The 15,106-nt window shown below is 49.7% G+C and overlaps 1 protein-coding gene across 1 annotated transcript; it reads right to left on the minus strand.

Moving 5' to 3' along the window:
• Window positions 1-2,805: 2,805 nt before the first annotated feature.
• Window positions 2,806-14,967, minus strand: DNAJB11 (DnaJ heat shock protein family (Hsp40) member B11). Its single transcript, XM_015638230.3, has 10 exons — window positions 14,822-14,967; window positions 14,385-14,541; window positions 11,510-11,607; window positions 10,463-10,595; window positions 9,389-9,531; window positions 8,727-8,809; window positions 8,150-8,207; window positions 7,542-7,653; window positions 6,854-7,013; window positions 2,806-3,674 (listed from the first exon to the last, which is right to left on the minus strand). Exons 1-10 carry the CDS (start codon window positions 14,887-14,889, stop codon window positions 3,610-3,612), a joined length of 1,077 nt encoding a protein of 358 aa, XP_015493716.1. The 5' UTR covers window positions 14,890-14,967; the 3' UTR covers window positions 2,806-3,609.
• Between the last annotated feature and the right edge of the window lie 139 nt (window positions 14,968-15,106).

The raw sequence follows: 15,106 nt of genomic DNA on the forward strand, positions 1-15,106 counted from the left end.
GGTGCCCAGTGCTGCCCTCTTCTTCCCGCTCACCTCCCAGGTCAGCTGGAGGAAACAGGAGGAGAGAGCTGGCTGCTGGCCAGGAGAAGGGATATGTGGCAGGTGGGATGCAGGCAGAGGGTACCACCCATCCCACACCTCTGCCCTGCTCCAGAGCGCTGCCCTCTCCCTGGGGACTGCTCGGGAGCAAGCCAGGCTGCTCCACCAGCTCCTGCAGTGCAGGTGAGCAGGGATGGAGGCTCCTAGCTGGGAATCACAGGAAGGATTCCAGCGAGGAATCATCGCTCCACCTTCCCAGCTGGAGGCTCCTACTCCAAACCCGTGTCCTCAGAGCAAACTTCTCCTGGCACCAGCCCCTTCTCCCTTCCTCCTCCACTGCCCAGCCCTGGAGCAGAAAGGTTCAGAGAGAGACAAAGACGTGAAAAACCAAGATTTTTCTTTGGAAAAACCCAAGCTTCCTTGCACTGTGCTTTCAGAGAAGTTTCCCTGAAAAAACAGCTGTTTGGGAACACTTTTACACACTTCCCAGAGTTGGGAGCAGCCTTCAGTGTGACTGAAGCCATTGGGAGCAAAACCCTCCTCCCAACACTCCCACACCAAGGGTTGAAACTCCTTGGAGCAGCCCCAAAACTTTGCCATCCAGTCTGGGATGGGGAATGTGGCTCTAGGTGCAGCCAGCTCAGGCTGTGGAGGGACAGAAGACATGGACAAGGCTGCAGGACAGGATGGGAACATGGATCTGAGCCCTGTATTCCCTCCCATCATCAACCTGCTATGGAATCCTCATCCATCTGCTCCTTCCCCTCCCCTGGGATGGGAGGGATCCAGCCAAAGGGTGGGAACACAGCGCTGATGGAGGCAATGACATCTAAAAGCCAGCCTGTGGTGAGGGCCTGAAGGAACACACACAGCCCCTGCAGATGCTGGAAATCATTCCCTTCAGGAATAAACCAGGACCCCATTTTAGCCAGGCCTTCCCAAAGCAGCATGGACTTCTGGGAGTGCATTCCAAGGACAAGTGTTTTCCTAGAAGAATTGAACAACATGCCCTCATCAGAACCCTCACAATCCTCACTGTTCCAAGGATTGATGTTAAAAGAGGCACAGGAAATCTGTGTTTATTTGTTCCCAGTTTGGGAATGCTGTTGCTTAGAAAGGACTGGAAATTCAAGCTGTGCATTACAGAATTCCCACCCTGGAGGTTCAGTCAGCATCCTTGCCTGGTGCCAGACCAAGATGAACACTTAAATCTCATGGGAAGTATTTCTGTGGATAAAGGAGTCCATGTGTGCCATGACTTGCTCCCACCAGCTCCACGTCACTGAAGAAGGGGACAGAAGATGTCAAGGACACCGAGCACCCTCTGCACCTCCAATTCTTGGAGGACAAATATTCCATGATCCCAAAAAAAGCACACTGCGAGTGGACCAAAACCACTGGGAAAGCACTGCTGTTGCTGCTGGGCAAAAGCATGGAAGCTCTGGAAGCTTTGTCTGGAGGTAGGAAAAATGTTGGATGGTGGTTCCGAACACACCCCACACCACGGGGGAAAGGGTGGAAGGAAACAGGGATTCTTGGTTGGAATTTGGGGCTTTTTTTTCCCTGTTTTTCCCCTTCCTGGTGAGCAAGCCAGGGCTCTGCAGCCATTGTTGTGTTCTCCAGAGTCTGGCCCCACAATGCAATTAAAACAAACCACAGGAAGGAAAGGAATTAGCAGGGAAAGGAAAAGCAGCAGCAGGAACAAAATAAACCCGCTGGCTTCTGCTGGGGGTGCAGGTAGGAGAGGTTACGCCTTGCCCTGGGGACGAACCTGAAGCTTAGGGATGAAATCTTGGCTTTTTGGATTTATTGCTACAGGTGAGCACGGCTGCAAGGGGCTGGAATAACAGCAAACAGCCCCATGCACAGGGATATGGGAAGGAATTCCTTTGAAATCTGAGGTTTCCTGGAAACTTGAACTAAGAGGGAGCAGAGGCAGCACTTGGAAAAGACTGGCCATCATGGGCAGAGGAAGCAGCCTCAGCTGGGGTTACTTTATCCTTATGGATTCTGAGGAGAAGCAGAGACCAAGGGTTTGTCTCAGCTGCTCCCCAAGCCCCTGCTGTGCTCTGCCAAGGCAAACGTACACAGGATCCAACAGGAAATCTTCCCGGGGCTGCTGCTTCCCCTGCGTCACTCCCACTGGTTGGAAGCACTGGAGCTGCAGGGGTGGGTGGGACTTGCTGGACCTAGGGCAGCATGGACACAGGGGCTGTGCCCACCTCAAGCTGCTTCCTGCTCCCAAGGAAGGAAAACAGGGAATAAACCCAAAACAAATCCACCTTGAGGCTGCATCTGCTGCAGCACTTCCCAGTAGGCAAACCACAGCCCATCCACTTCCCAAATAGGGAATGGGGTAGGGAGAAGCTGGAAGGATCCCACTTTAGAGCCCCCAAGATCCCTGAAGGAACTGGAAGGAGTGTGGAAACAGGTGGCATTGGCCTCTTCTGCCAGGGAACAAGTGACAGGACAAGAGGAAACAGCCTCAAGTTGCTCCTGGGAGGTTTAGATTGGACATGACAGAAAATTCCTTCCCTAAAAGGGTGGTCAAGCACTGGCAGTGGCAGAGTCCCCATCTCTGGAGGGGTTTAACAGAGGTGTGGATGTGGCACCTGGGGACACGGGGCAGTGGTGGCCTGGGCAGTGCTGGGGCAATGGTTGGACTTGACCTCAGAGGGCTTTTCCAGCCTTACTGATTCCATGATTTCTGCTGCTGCCTGGCACAAGGAAACCCAGGTCTGTCCCAGAAACACATCACCAGGCAGGTTTTGCCATTCCAACTCCAACAGTTTATTCCCATCAGCCTCACCCGTCCTCACGGAGGACAGAGCGCAGGAGGGGAGGGAGCTTTTCCAGACTGGTTCCACGTGGGGGCAACGAGGGACAACCAAGGCCATGAGGAGCCATTCCCAAATTCCACCATGGCCAAGGAGTCTTTGCTAAGCTGGTGCAACTTCAAATTTCAAACCAGGTGTTGACTCTTGGGACTTGGTAGTTAAGAGAGCCCACAGAGGCATCGAGAGACTCTTTTCCCAAACAATTGTGGGGCCTAACACAGCCCCCAGTGCACTCCCAACAGCACCAGTATTCCTGCCCCAAAACTAGTCTGTGAACCAATACCACACTCTGGACTCAGAGGGGAAGGGGAGGAAGGGCTGGGATTAAAAATATCACCCCAAAACAACAGGAATTCAGAAGAAATTTACACAAAGGATGTAAAAAGCAGGAGCAGCTATGAAAATATGTTGAGATGGCCAAGAAAAGTCACATCAAAATATATTTAAAAACCAGAAATTCCAATCTGTGTGGAATTTAAAACTTCTTTCCCCAGCTGTTTTCCTGCTCAAGGAATCTCTGTTGTTCCAGGACATGGAACATGATAGGCAGCACCAGTTATGTCCTGAAAAAGTATTTCCCCAAACTCTGAGCACTTCCATAATTTACAAACCAAAGATGAGCTAAACCTCAACCATCGCCCCCCTCCCTCTTCCCTCTTCTACAGTGGGCAGGAGAAAAGACTGCAAACAAATCTGACTTTGCATTTCCAGGGAAGTCCAATTTTTCCACACATCAATATCCCTGCAATCCGTTGTAGACCTTCTGCACTGATCCTTGTTTCAACAGCTGCTTGAGACCTGCAAGAGAAGGAAGAGTGTCACACACAGAGCACAGCAAAGACAGTGGGATGACTTTTCCAATGCTCCTTCCCCATTCCTGAAATCCCGTACACTAAACATTCCAAGGAACTGGCAGTTCAAGGATCTGTCGGTATCAAATTCTTACCAAACAGGCTAAAAGAGTGAGTCAGCCCTTAAATCCATAATAGCTCATCTCCTGGGGTCGGCACGACAGGGAAGAACTGGCAGGTCTCCACTGCTGCTTAAAGGGCAAGTCCACACGGAGCAGAGGAAGCAGAGTGGCAAGGGTGGATGTGTCACTGTTTTTCCAGAGATTAGAGAGGGAGTCCCCTCTGATTAACTCAGCCTGGTCACTCACTGCCCTGGAGCCCCTCAGGACACAGCTCAGAGCAGCCTCAAAAACCACCGAGCCAAAACAGAACCCAAACCAGAGGGAAACTCCCAACATTGTGGGTGACCTTCAAATAACTAAAGGAAGGACATTGAGGGGCTGGAGCATGTCCAGGGAAGGGAACTGAGTTGGGGAAGGGGCTGGAGCACCAGGAGAGGCTGAAGGAGCTGGGAAAGGGGCTCAGCCTGGAGAAAAGGAGGCTCAAGGGGGACCTTCTGGCTCTGCACAACTCCCTGACAGGAGAGGGCAGCTGGGTGGGGGTCAGGCTCTGCTCAGGGGAACACAGGACAGAATGAGAGGAAATGGCTTCAGGTTGCCCCAGGGGAGATTTAGATTGACTATCAGTAATGAAACCAACCAATTTACTTGTACAGAAAAACTTCCAACCTTTCAGGCATGCAAATCCTTCAGGAAATCCTGCTAAAAAACAGTTTGTCTCCCTGCAACCCTTGTCCTGCTTGTCTATCCTTAAACCATTGTCCTGCTTGTCTATCCTTAAACCATTGTCCTGCTTGTCTATCCTTAAACCTTTTAAAAAAACCAGTGATGGGATGCATAAGGGTAACAGTAGCTGTGTTAAAATACTGGAAAACTGTCCTGGAAGTAGTAACTGGAAACAGGATGTCTCTCTGCCAGGCAAGAACTTCTCATGCTCCTTTCCTGATGGCCAGAGATTCCTGAACTCTTTTCAGGAACACCAGGACAAAGCAAACCCCTGTCCAGGAGCTGCTCATTATTAGGAACAGATCATTCTCTAAGGCAAATTCACTTCCTCTCTGACATCCAGAGGGGGCTCCAAGTCACTTCCCAGCTGGTGGGTGAGAGGATGTGGCCCCTGGATGTGTTATTCTTAGAAAGGAAGGGCATAGCTGGAGAAAGGTGTGCTCCAGGAACATTGAAATAATTGGGATTACCACCATCCCACACCTCATTTCCCAGCAGCTCCCACACCCCTGGCAGTGGCCTCAACAGAACATCCTCAGTAGTGCAGAATATTTCAACATGTACCTGAGGTTTACTCAGGAATTCCAACTAGGAATCCTAACAATTAGTGCTACTGCACTTCAGGCACTTTTTAGAGCCTGAAGTCAATTTTTCCTTTGAAATGTTGCTGATACCAACAAGAAGTGACAGGTTACAGCACAGAGCAGCTCTGATCAACAGTGATCAAGTCCCACTGCAGGAAAGAAGGGATGTTATTGCTGTGACTCCAAAGCTTGGGGTGGTGCTCTCAGAGCCAGAGTATCTTCTGACAGCCCCAGGAGCCAGGCATGTGGTCAGGAGATAAGAAATGAGGACCACTGCCAACAATAAGGAAAAAAGGGATGTTTTGAATTCTGAAGCCTACAGTTTTCCATTGAATGTGTACACTGAACTGCTGCCACACACAGGGATAGACCTATTCCCTCATAAAACTCCAGAAATCATAGATGTTTGGAGATACCCACCACACAGATAAGGCATCTGACTGCCAACCCAGTCACCTTCCCCTGGGAAATGTGGAATTGCTTTAGGAGGGAAAGAAACACCCAAGGCCCTGTGCCTGAACACACCCCTGCCAGTGCCATCATCTCTTTGTTCCCGGATATCTGTAGAGGTGTGTGAGCAATTCTGTCAAAAACACGGAGGCTTCTGTCACTGCTCCTTGCCCAGTGTCCTCTAAACTGCCAAGAGGAACAGATGGAATAACCTCACATCTGTTTCAGAGCTGCTGTTGCCTGGTGAAGCTTCTGGAAGGACAGCAGAGCCTGGACTGAGACTCCACAGTGATGTGGTCATAGTGCCCTGCACAACGCTCTTGGAACAAGAACAAGAAGGAAAGCACAGGGATAAAACTATGAACCAGGATCATTCTCATAGCCCATAGTACAGACCTCCCAGCCCTAACAGCTGCAGGAAGAGCCTTGGGACATCTGGAGCTGCAGCCACCAACTGGACTGCACAGGGCAGCTGGCACAGTGTGGCCAAGGCAGCAGTAAGTGCCAAGGGTGGAATAAAACCCACCCAGTGCTTGGCTTTCCACTGCAAACTTGAGGAGTCCAGGAAATCCACTAAAAGATATGAATCCACTTCAGAAGAAGCTCTGGAAGAAGTTCTGGGGATGGGGATTTCCTGAACAGCTGCACTAGTACATGCCAGGAATATCTTCATCCCATGGCAAAGGATGAGGTCCTTGATTCCTCATCCTGACATGGAGCAGCAGAACCACAGAGGCTGCTGGAGCAAAGACTTCCCTGCTAGGAGTATGGGATTTACCCTCCTGGCAATTTTAGGATTCCTATGTGGTTCATCAGGTTTCCGTTTGAGCACTGAAGCAGAGCAGCAGATACGTCCTAGGGGGAGTAGGGTGGAAGGAGCTGCGGGGAGGAACAACCCTTCTCCTGACACACTGTAACATTCCTCATCCTTGGATCAGGGATTTCCACAAGTCTTGCCTCCAAGAAAGTAGGAGCAGGGGCTGGAAACCCCTTGTGATCCCATTCCAGCCGAGGCAAAGCAGACAGAGGCTGAGCCCAGCAAGGCTGTGGGGTCAGACAGATGGGCAGCACCAAAACAAAGCACCTGCAAACTTGCCAAGCACTCCAGCAGCAGCACATCCCAACCTCAGCCACAACCGCAGCAGCCAAGCTTCCTCACTTCCAGGGGAAGTGGGAGTCAATTACAAGCCATCAGCCAACAGTGTTATGTTGGACAAGGGGCACAGAGACATCTAGAGCTGCAGACTCCTCCTGACTGCTCCAGCCCCTGGATGAGCTGTGCCAGGTTCAGGGCTCTGGACACGCACCTTCCCGCTGCTCAGGTGTCAGCTGCTCCTTGGGGAACTCCACGTCAAAGGTGATTATTAGGGAGCCTTTGATGTTGTTGTTATCAAAGTTCGGAAGACCTTCTCCCTTCTTCCACAGCTTGGCACCAGGTTTTGTGGTTTTATCCCGGGCAATGTGAACCTGGGGAGAAAAGGAATTTTAGAACATTATTAGTGCTAGAGGATCAGGATCCCAGGATCATTGAGGTTGGGAGAGACTTCCAAGATCATTGAGTCCAAGCCATGACTGATCCTCTCCTTGTCAACCAGAACAGAGCACTGAGGGCCACATCCAGATGTTCCTTGGACACCTCCAGGGATGGGGACTTCACCACCTCCCTGGACACTCCATACTGTGTGTGTGCACCCCAATACTCCAACACTCTTTCCAACCCACTGGAAAGCTCTGACTGGCACTGATTCCTTGCCAAAACCAGTGATATCCAGTGGGTCCAGGCAGTTTTACTGGGCAAATGCCAGAACTGGGTTAGCCTGGAAGTGAGGGACACACTGTGCACCCCTTGTAGAGAGGGCCCATTTTGGCTCCATGGGAATTGGCCTTGAATGCTCCACCAGAGGGAATACTGTGGATAACTGGACCCTGAGCAAGCCAACCCTCAGCATGGAGCTGCAGGTGAATTTGGGATGCACACAACACCCTAGGCCTCACCTTGTGCCCATCCAAATGAGCAATGTCCATCTCAAAGCCTGTCAGTGCCTCGACCAGCGAGATTGTCACGTTTGTGTACAAGTCATCTCCTCTCCTTTCAAACACTGGGTGCCTGTGGAAATAAGAGGCATTGAACTTTTCTCCTTCCCCAGAGGGGAAACACATCCTTGAGTTTCTTTCCTTCTATTTGGGAGCTAGGAGAAATCACAAATAGGAAGGGAAGTGGGGAGTGAATCAAATTTAACCTCATTTTCCTGTGTAAGATATGCACTGATAAGTGTCTTTTCTATTTCTAGGGCAGTGAGTGGCGAGGTGTGGCAAGAAGTCCTGACTCACACAGCAATTTTCTTAGTAGTGCATTTCCTTACAATAGCGAGACTGTGTGCTAGGAAAAAGGAGATATTTATTCTGAATCACACATGGTGAATTCAAGCCAAAAAAAATTAAGGTACTTTGATAATTCCACTTTTAACAGCTTCAAGTCCAGCTCCTCCAGCACCATGAAGGCTGAGCATCCTGCACAGCCCTGAGTGCCAGGCTTGCACCTGCCCTACTGAAGGGCAAGCTCCATCTGGCCAAGCAAGAGCCTAACTAGGCCAGAGACTTACTTAAGAACTTTTATTCGGAAGCGCAAATCTCCTGGCTCCCCATCCACGTGGGGCTCACCTGTGGGGGAGAAAGAAAAGCTTTGTTTAAAGGAAATGTGTTAGGAAGAAATGGAAAGACAAGCAGGATATTACAGACTTGCAGCTCACAAGTCAAAGGGGAAAAAAAACCCAAGTAATTGATCTTTAGATGATCAGAATTCTGCTTAAACATAAACTAAAGAGCTTAGGGCTTTCTGAGGGTTGCCTCAGCAAGGTCACACCTCTATTGTTCTGGGAGACCTCTGCATATTAATGATGTCCTTCAGTCACTGAAGGGCAGAGGGGATCCCTTCACAGGCTCAAGCCTGGAACTTGCTCCTGCTCAAGTATTATGGGAAACATCAGCTTTAGAGCTGGTTTTGTTCATGTCCCCACTCCCAGCTAAGAGAGTGTAACTGTGCTATCCAGATGTAGGAACATGCTCCTGGATTCCAGAACGTGAAGAGGAACAGCAATTCCAACCACATGGGGGGTTTGGGCACTGCCAGTGCCAGAGAACCGTGGCAGAGGAGCAGCTCAGAGCTGAGCACACACTCACCTTCCCCGATGAAGGGATACTCCATGCCATCCCTCACCCCTGGCTCTATCTCCACTTCCAGCGTCCGCTCCTCATTCACCAGTCTGAAAACGGGAAGAGCCACCCAGCACTCAGTTTTCAACTTTATTTATTCTAACTTCATCTCAATTTTTAATTTGTGCCACTGGGGTAAGAAGAACACCCCCATAAAGCTCACACATGCTCTCTTTGCTCACATCTAAACCTAGAGGGCTAGAGCTGCCTTTCTGGTGAGCTGAGACTCAGGAAGTAGAGAAGGTGAAGCTGAAAGCTCCCAAACACACAGTCAGCATCAGGGTATGTGACTACAGCATGGCATTCCAAATCCAGTTGTTCCCAGCTGTGTGCTTCCCGTTCAGATTTAGCTGTGGAACTTCCACTGCAGTGTGACTGTGCAAGGAATAAAAGGCTGGAAGAGGAAACAGGGAAGCTCTACATTCAGCGGAAAAGAATAAAGAGTGGCTCCCTGGCTATGAGAACCCCGTGTTAAGCCTGTGTTAAGCCTTTCCAAAGTCACCGGTTCTTCCTGGGAATACAGGTGCGTCCCCCACCTAGTGGTGAGTTTTGGAATAAACATCCCTATATCGCTACATAAAATCACGGAATTTACGATTTTGTGGAGCAGGAAAGAGCACCAAACTCACTTGACGTTGGGACATTCATCACAAACAACTTCCTGAGTCATCTGGAAGCGCCCAGGCCCCAGCTGGGTGGTTCTCATCTCCTGCCTGCAGTTGCATTTCCGTTTGCCAGGCGCCTGTCTTGCCACTGGCTTGTTCCTGACAACCTGCAGGGAAGAGGGAGAGGTTGATGTCAGTGTTCCTGGGTCTCCACAAGGGTCTGGATTTCTCTGAACAGAGAATGTTTTGGTTTGGAAGGGACCTTAAAGATCACCTTATTGCAGCCCCATGCCATGGGCAGGGACACGTTGTGTGGTGCTGCCATAATAGCTCCAAATGTGGCCTCAGCAAAACACTGACAAAGTTTCACCTTGTGATCACACGTTAAACACCAGAAAAGCTCTCTCTGACATCCCTATTGCTATTCCTCTTCATTTTCCACACCTTTCCATAGAGGAAAGATAACAGTAGGATGGAACACCCCACCATGCTTTGGTTATGACACTTCCTTGTCCCACACAACAGGAAAATTATCTGGAGTTCCCCCAACAGCCACAACACAAAATCAAACAATGGAAAGCCAACATGCAGACAGGAGGGATTGTCAGCACCAGAGATGGAGCTTGCTGAAAAGAAGACAATAATTTCCCACACACTCTTCAAACTTACATAATCTGGAAACTTGCAATGACATGTTTGGCCATAAAAGGAGACTGAAAAATCCTCAATGTGGTTTTGCAAGAACTGCAAAGTGAATTTGAAGCTTATGAACAGCCCCTCAAATATCCCTAAGTTCTACACAGGGACAAGTTACATCTCTTCCAACTGGGCTGCTGCACTAATCAAGCTGAGCTGGTGACTGACAGCCAATAAATCAGTATTATCACACTTCATGGAGACACTGCCAGTTGCAAAAGGTGAATAAATGTGTAGTTTCTCCAGTAAACTACAGGAAACAGCACCACAACATCCTCCACTGCCAGACACAGAAATGGAGAATCTATTTCAGCTGCTAATTTTTGAGAGAAGATATTCTGAGCTCTGGTCAGACACCTCGAACCTGGGAACACCTGTAAACACTAAGATAAGTAAACCTACTTCTACAAAGTTTCCTGAATACACCTCCTCCAGTGTGACCTCCAGGTCCACGATGATGTCACTTCCTCGGGGAATATTCCTGTCTTGCTGGCGAGGGTTTCCTCCAAACATGAATCCAAAGTCCCCAAAGAAGCTGGAGTTAAGCACATTGATTAGGTCAGGAAGGAATTCTGGGAAAATGCTACTACTCCACTATAAAACAGCCTCCTAGCAGTCCTAAAGCTTCAGAGTAAACCCAGGAACACCTTTTTGCTCCTGCAGAACACAACTAAAGCCTTCAAACAAAGCAGCCACTTTGGGAGAGTTTTCTGCACTAAAGAAAACAAAATTTGGAACAAAACACTCAAAATCTGAGCTCTCCATGCTGCACTGCTGCTCAGCTGCCACCACCAAAAGGTGTAAATTCCAAGTAGTGCTGCAAGTCACTGCTAGCAAGTTGGTTTTCTGTAGTTTGAGGACAAGAGGGATGAGGAAAACTCCTTAGGAACCCTGCATATTGTCCCTCAGAACAGAGCAGAGCAGCAGTGCAAGTCCTCACCCAGGATTACAGGAGCTGAGCAACTTCCGGAATTATTTCAGGAAATTTATCCAAAGGAGCAGAAAATCAGGTTCTGTCCAAGCAATGTGCAAGTACCTTTGGTTTTTAATTCTCCGAATTCCACAGGTGCAGTGCAAGTAACCACAGCATTGCTTTGCAGAAGGAAAAGTGTCCCCAAAGTGATGTGTGACAACAGGTTAAACCCCAACCACACACAGATAATCGGAGAAAGTTTCCACATGTTTGAAGCAGGTGCTGCACCTGAAAAATCACCCACAGTACCCAGAAGTGCCAATGATGGAAGTCTCTACTCATTCCTGCTTGCAGCAATGACTGGGCCACACCAAAACTGGAAACTGCATGTGGGATACCCACAGTAAATGTATTTCTTCAAATTCTCAACTCTCAGCGACTCTGGGCCAGGTAAAGACCCCATCAAAAGGGTGCTTGAGCCTCACAGAATCAGAGAGGCAGCTGTAGGACAGCCCAAAGGGAGTAAACCTCCTTACTGGGAGAAGATGTCTCCGTGGGAGCTCTGGTGCCCATCCTTCAGGCCCTCCTCACCATAGGCATCGTACTGCTTCCTCTTCTCCTCATCTGACAGCACCTGGAAAAGGCAGGGATGTAGGAAAGGCTCATGTGGAGCTGAGGAGAGGTGTTGAACAAGGCTCTGAGGGTCCCCAGCACTTTTCATTGGGGACACTACAGGAGAGCTGCTTGCTGTGCTGTCTAGAAAAGTTAAGACCATAACAAGCACATTTTGTTCATTAAAAAAAGCAGGAGATCCTGGAAAGTATAAACATGGAGTTTATGTAAAATACCAAAAAATAATCAGAAAGAATAACTCAAATCCTACAAAGTAGGACATACTGAGACAAAAAATCACATACCACCATCCCTGTGTCTCAGCCATGACTTTTAAGAATTCTAAGCATCAATTTTATTTCCTAAGTTTTGATCTTCGCTCTTTCCTGCCTCAGAGATCCAGAAGTCTCTGGTCACATTTCATCTTCCTTACCCTTCCTCCCCCACTGATCATATTTAGAAAAGCCAGAGTTGGCAGGTTGGCTTTCAGAAGGCTGAACAGGAGAGGGAACAGATGGAGAAGCAACTCAACAGGTTGAAAAGCAGCTAAAACATGAAAACCAGCTGAATTTGGGGTGTTTGGAGAAGCTGTGGCTGCGCCACCCCTGAAGTGTCCAAGGCCAGGCTGGATGGGACTTGGAGCCACCTGGTCCAGCAGGAGGTGTCCCTGCCCATAGCAGAGGGTGAGACTGGATGAGCTTAAAGATCCCTCCCAACTCAAACCATCCTGGGATTCTGTGGAATTATAACCACTGATAAATGCTAGCAACAGGGAAAAAATCGGCGCTGACTTCACTGCTTTCACCCAGCGGGTAAAGGTTCAGTTCTCCCTTTGCCACCTGAGATTCCCATGGAAACTCCTCCCAAATCCATCCTGAGACTCATGACTCTTTGTAGAAGAGTCTTAGCTCCCTCTCCTGGGATCAGTCTCCTTCCTTGCTGGAACAGCTGAATACAGCTCTGGGTGGGAATCACCGAGCCTGTGAAAAAGAAGCGACTGAGCAGGTTCACTAACCTACTTCCCCCTCAATTTTTTGGGAAAGCTTTGCCATAATCATCTACCCAGATCCTGAGCAGCACTGCTGTTAACAGAAGCTTTATGGTGAGAAAAAAATCTGGTTTATAAGGGACACCCAATTCTGGTCCACTTTGCCCAAAACAACCAAATCAACTCACTGTATCCCACAGCTCATTCAGCAGAAGGATTTCCAAGGTGTCCTGGCTAAACAGATAAAGACTTTGCAGGGAGGGCATCAAAAGCTTCCTCCAAACCTCACACACATCAACACTGGATTTCTGATTTGATTTTACAAGCATTTTTTTCACTCAGCTTTTAAATAGAAAGAATAATCTCAACTGCTGGCAAAGATTTAAATCAACTGGAACTCGAGGAAAAGGCAGAGAAATCCTTTGGCAGCAGAAAGTGCCAATAAGATCCCAGCTCACAGAAGCAGCACCAAGCTCCCAGCTTCACATGCATCAATCCTGAGGTGCTGCAAGTGATAGGAGATTACATTTATCCAAAAGAACTTTCTTTATATTAGTTTTCTCTGTGATAATTAAGCCAGTTTATTTAAGTCTGAACTAAAAAGGGGTCTGAGAAAAAAGTGAAGAGTTTTCTTTCTCACACAGAGAAATAAATGCCAGCTGGTTCTTCACTTCTGAGGAATATTTGCATATCTGAGGAGCACCAGGGATAGAAGCAGGAGCCAGGCTACAATCCCTTTCCTCTGCAGCTGGGTTCTTCCCAAACGACCCCAACCTCCCACCCACAGAGCAAGGCACTGCCAGGAACCCTTGCTAATGGAATTTTTCAGCACCACTTTCCTCTGGGTCTCTCTGTTGCACAGGGGGAGCAGGAGCAGATAGAGTCCAACAGTGACAGAAGGAGGACAAAAAGGACAGAAAACATGGAGGAAACAGCCTGCATTCCATCACTCTGTACGTACACCCAAGGAAAGGCTTTGACTTCAGACCTTTGGGCAATACAATAATCTACATTTGATTTATTTAATGAACAGTGCTATTAGTGTGAGGGATCATTTGCATGCCACATCATCATCATGGAATAACAGGAACCCTCCTGTGACCCACGATTACTTTTCTCACTTAATATCCTCTAAACCCAAGGCCAGCACCTTTCACTTCCCATCAGCTCAGACTAATCCCAGCCAGGCCCTAAAACCCTTGGAGCTGCTGCACCTTCACTTCTCCCCTGAGGAACTGGGAATAAATTCCAAGCAACTTTAACCTGGTGTCTTGGCTTCCTCCTGGCTTAGAGAGCTGAAGCATTGGATTGTCCTCTGCCAGGAGCAGCTCTCCAAGCAACCTGGTATGCTCTGGATCTTTGTTTTTCGTTTGGGAGAGTATCTGGAATTGGATGTATTAATAGGGGCAGGATGGAATTTGATGCAGTAAGACAGGGAAGTTGATGAGAAGGAAAAAAGGGAATTTGATGTGGAAGGGGCCCCTGACCACGACAAAGGGACGAAATGAGATCATCCTTAAGTCCCTTCCAACCTAAATCACCCTGAGATTCTGTGATAATAAAAGGTGTAGGATAGAATTCAGTATATTAACAAGGGGAAGATGGAATTTCACACAGTAACAGGTGAAGGATGGATTCCAGCTGCACCTTATGGAAGAGCCTTTACATTCCCTAAAAACCTCCTTTCCCGTACCCTGAATGCTACAGAATGAATCCTCACGAGTCTCAGTGGCCACGCTCCAGCCTGTTTTACTACGAGCCCCATGCATCCTTCCCAGCCCGGGGAGGATATTCCCGGCTCCCAGCCTCACCTCGTAGGCAGCGCCCAGGTCCTGGAACTTCTCCTGAGCCCGGGGGTCGTCGGGGTTCCTGTCGGGATGGAGCTGCAGCGCCAGTTTGCGATAGGCCTTCTTGATGTCCTTGATGGAGGCGCCGCGGGACACCCCCAGGATCTTGTAGAAGTCTCGCCTGCCGTGGGGGGAGAGAGAAGGTATGGGAAGGCGAACGGGGAGATGGTGAAGGAAAACGGGGATGGGAGGGAGAGGGGAATGGGAGAGGGAGGGCACGGGAGGGAGACAGAAAGGGAAAGGGGCAAGGGGAAAGAGGTGAGAGGAAATAGGAGAGAGGAAAGCGATGAGAGGAAGGGAGCGGGGTCCCGTCAGCGCCGCGGCCGCCGACCCTGAGTAGAGGGAAGGCCCGGTGCTGAGGCGAAGCCCCCAGGCCCGTGGGCGCGGCCCGGCGCACTCACCCCGCGGCGGCCTCCCCGCAGAGGCAGAGCAGGAGGAGGCAGAGGCGGCCGATCCATGCGGGGGCCATGGCGGGCCCGGCCCTGCCGGCTGAGGGGGAGCGGCAGGAGCGGCGCGTCCAGGAGACTCCGTAGCGCCCCGGCCCCGGCGGCCGCCGCCAGCCAATGGGAGCTCGGCGTGTTCCCCGCTAGCCAATCCGAGCGCGCCGCCGCTTGCAGCCGGCCAATGGGCTGCTCACACTTCACCGCCGCCGGCCAATAGCCTGCCGGAGCGTCGCCTCCGAGCGC

The sequence above is a fragment of the Parus major genome, chromosome 9 (genome assembly GCF_001522545.3).
Source record: "Parus major isolate Abel chromosome 9, Parus_major1.1, whole genome shotgun sequence".
Classification (NCBI taxonomy): domain Eukaryota; kingdom Metazoa; phylum Chordata; class Aves; order Passeriformes; family Paridae; genus Parus; species Parus major.

What these genes read in the sequence shown, in the direction of transcription:
- DNAJB11 (XM_015638230.3), bottom strand. Translation starts at nt 14,889, where the DNA reads ATGGCCCCCGCATGGATCGGCCGCCTCTGCCTCCTCCTGCTCTGCCTC. An exon ending in ACCTGGGCGCTGCCTACGAG is followed by an intron (nt 11,608 to 14,384) that starts GTGAGGCTGGGA and finishes TGCCTTTTCCAG; the next exon opens with GTGCTGTCAGATGAGGAGAA. An exon ending in TTCCGAATAAAAGTTCTTAA is followed by an intron (nt 7,654 to 8,149) that starts GTAAGTCTCTGG and finishes TTATTTCCACAG; the next exon opens with GCACCCAGTGTTTGAAAGGA.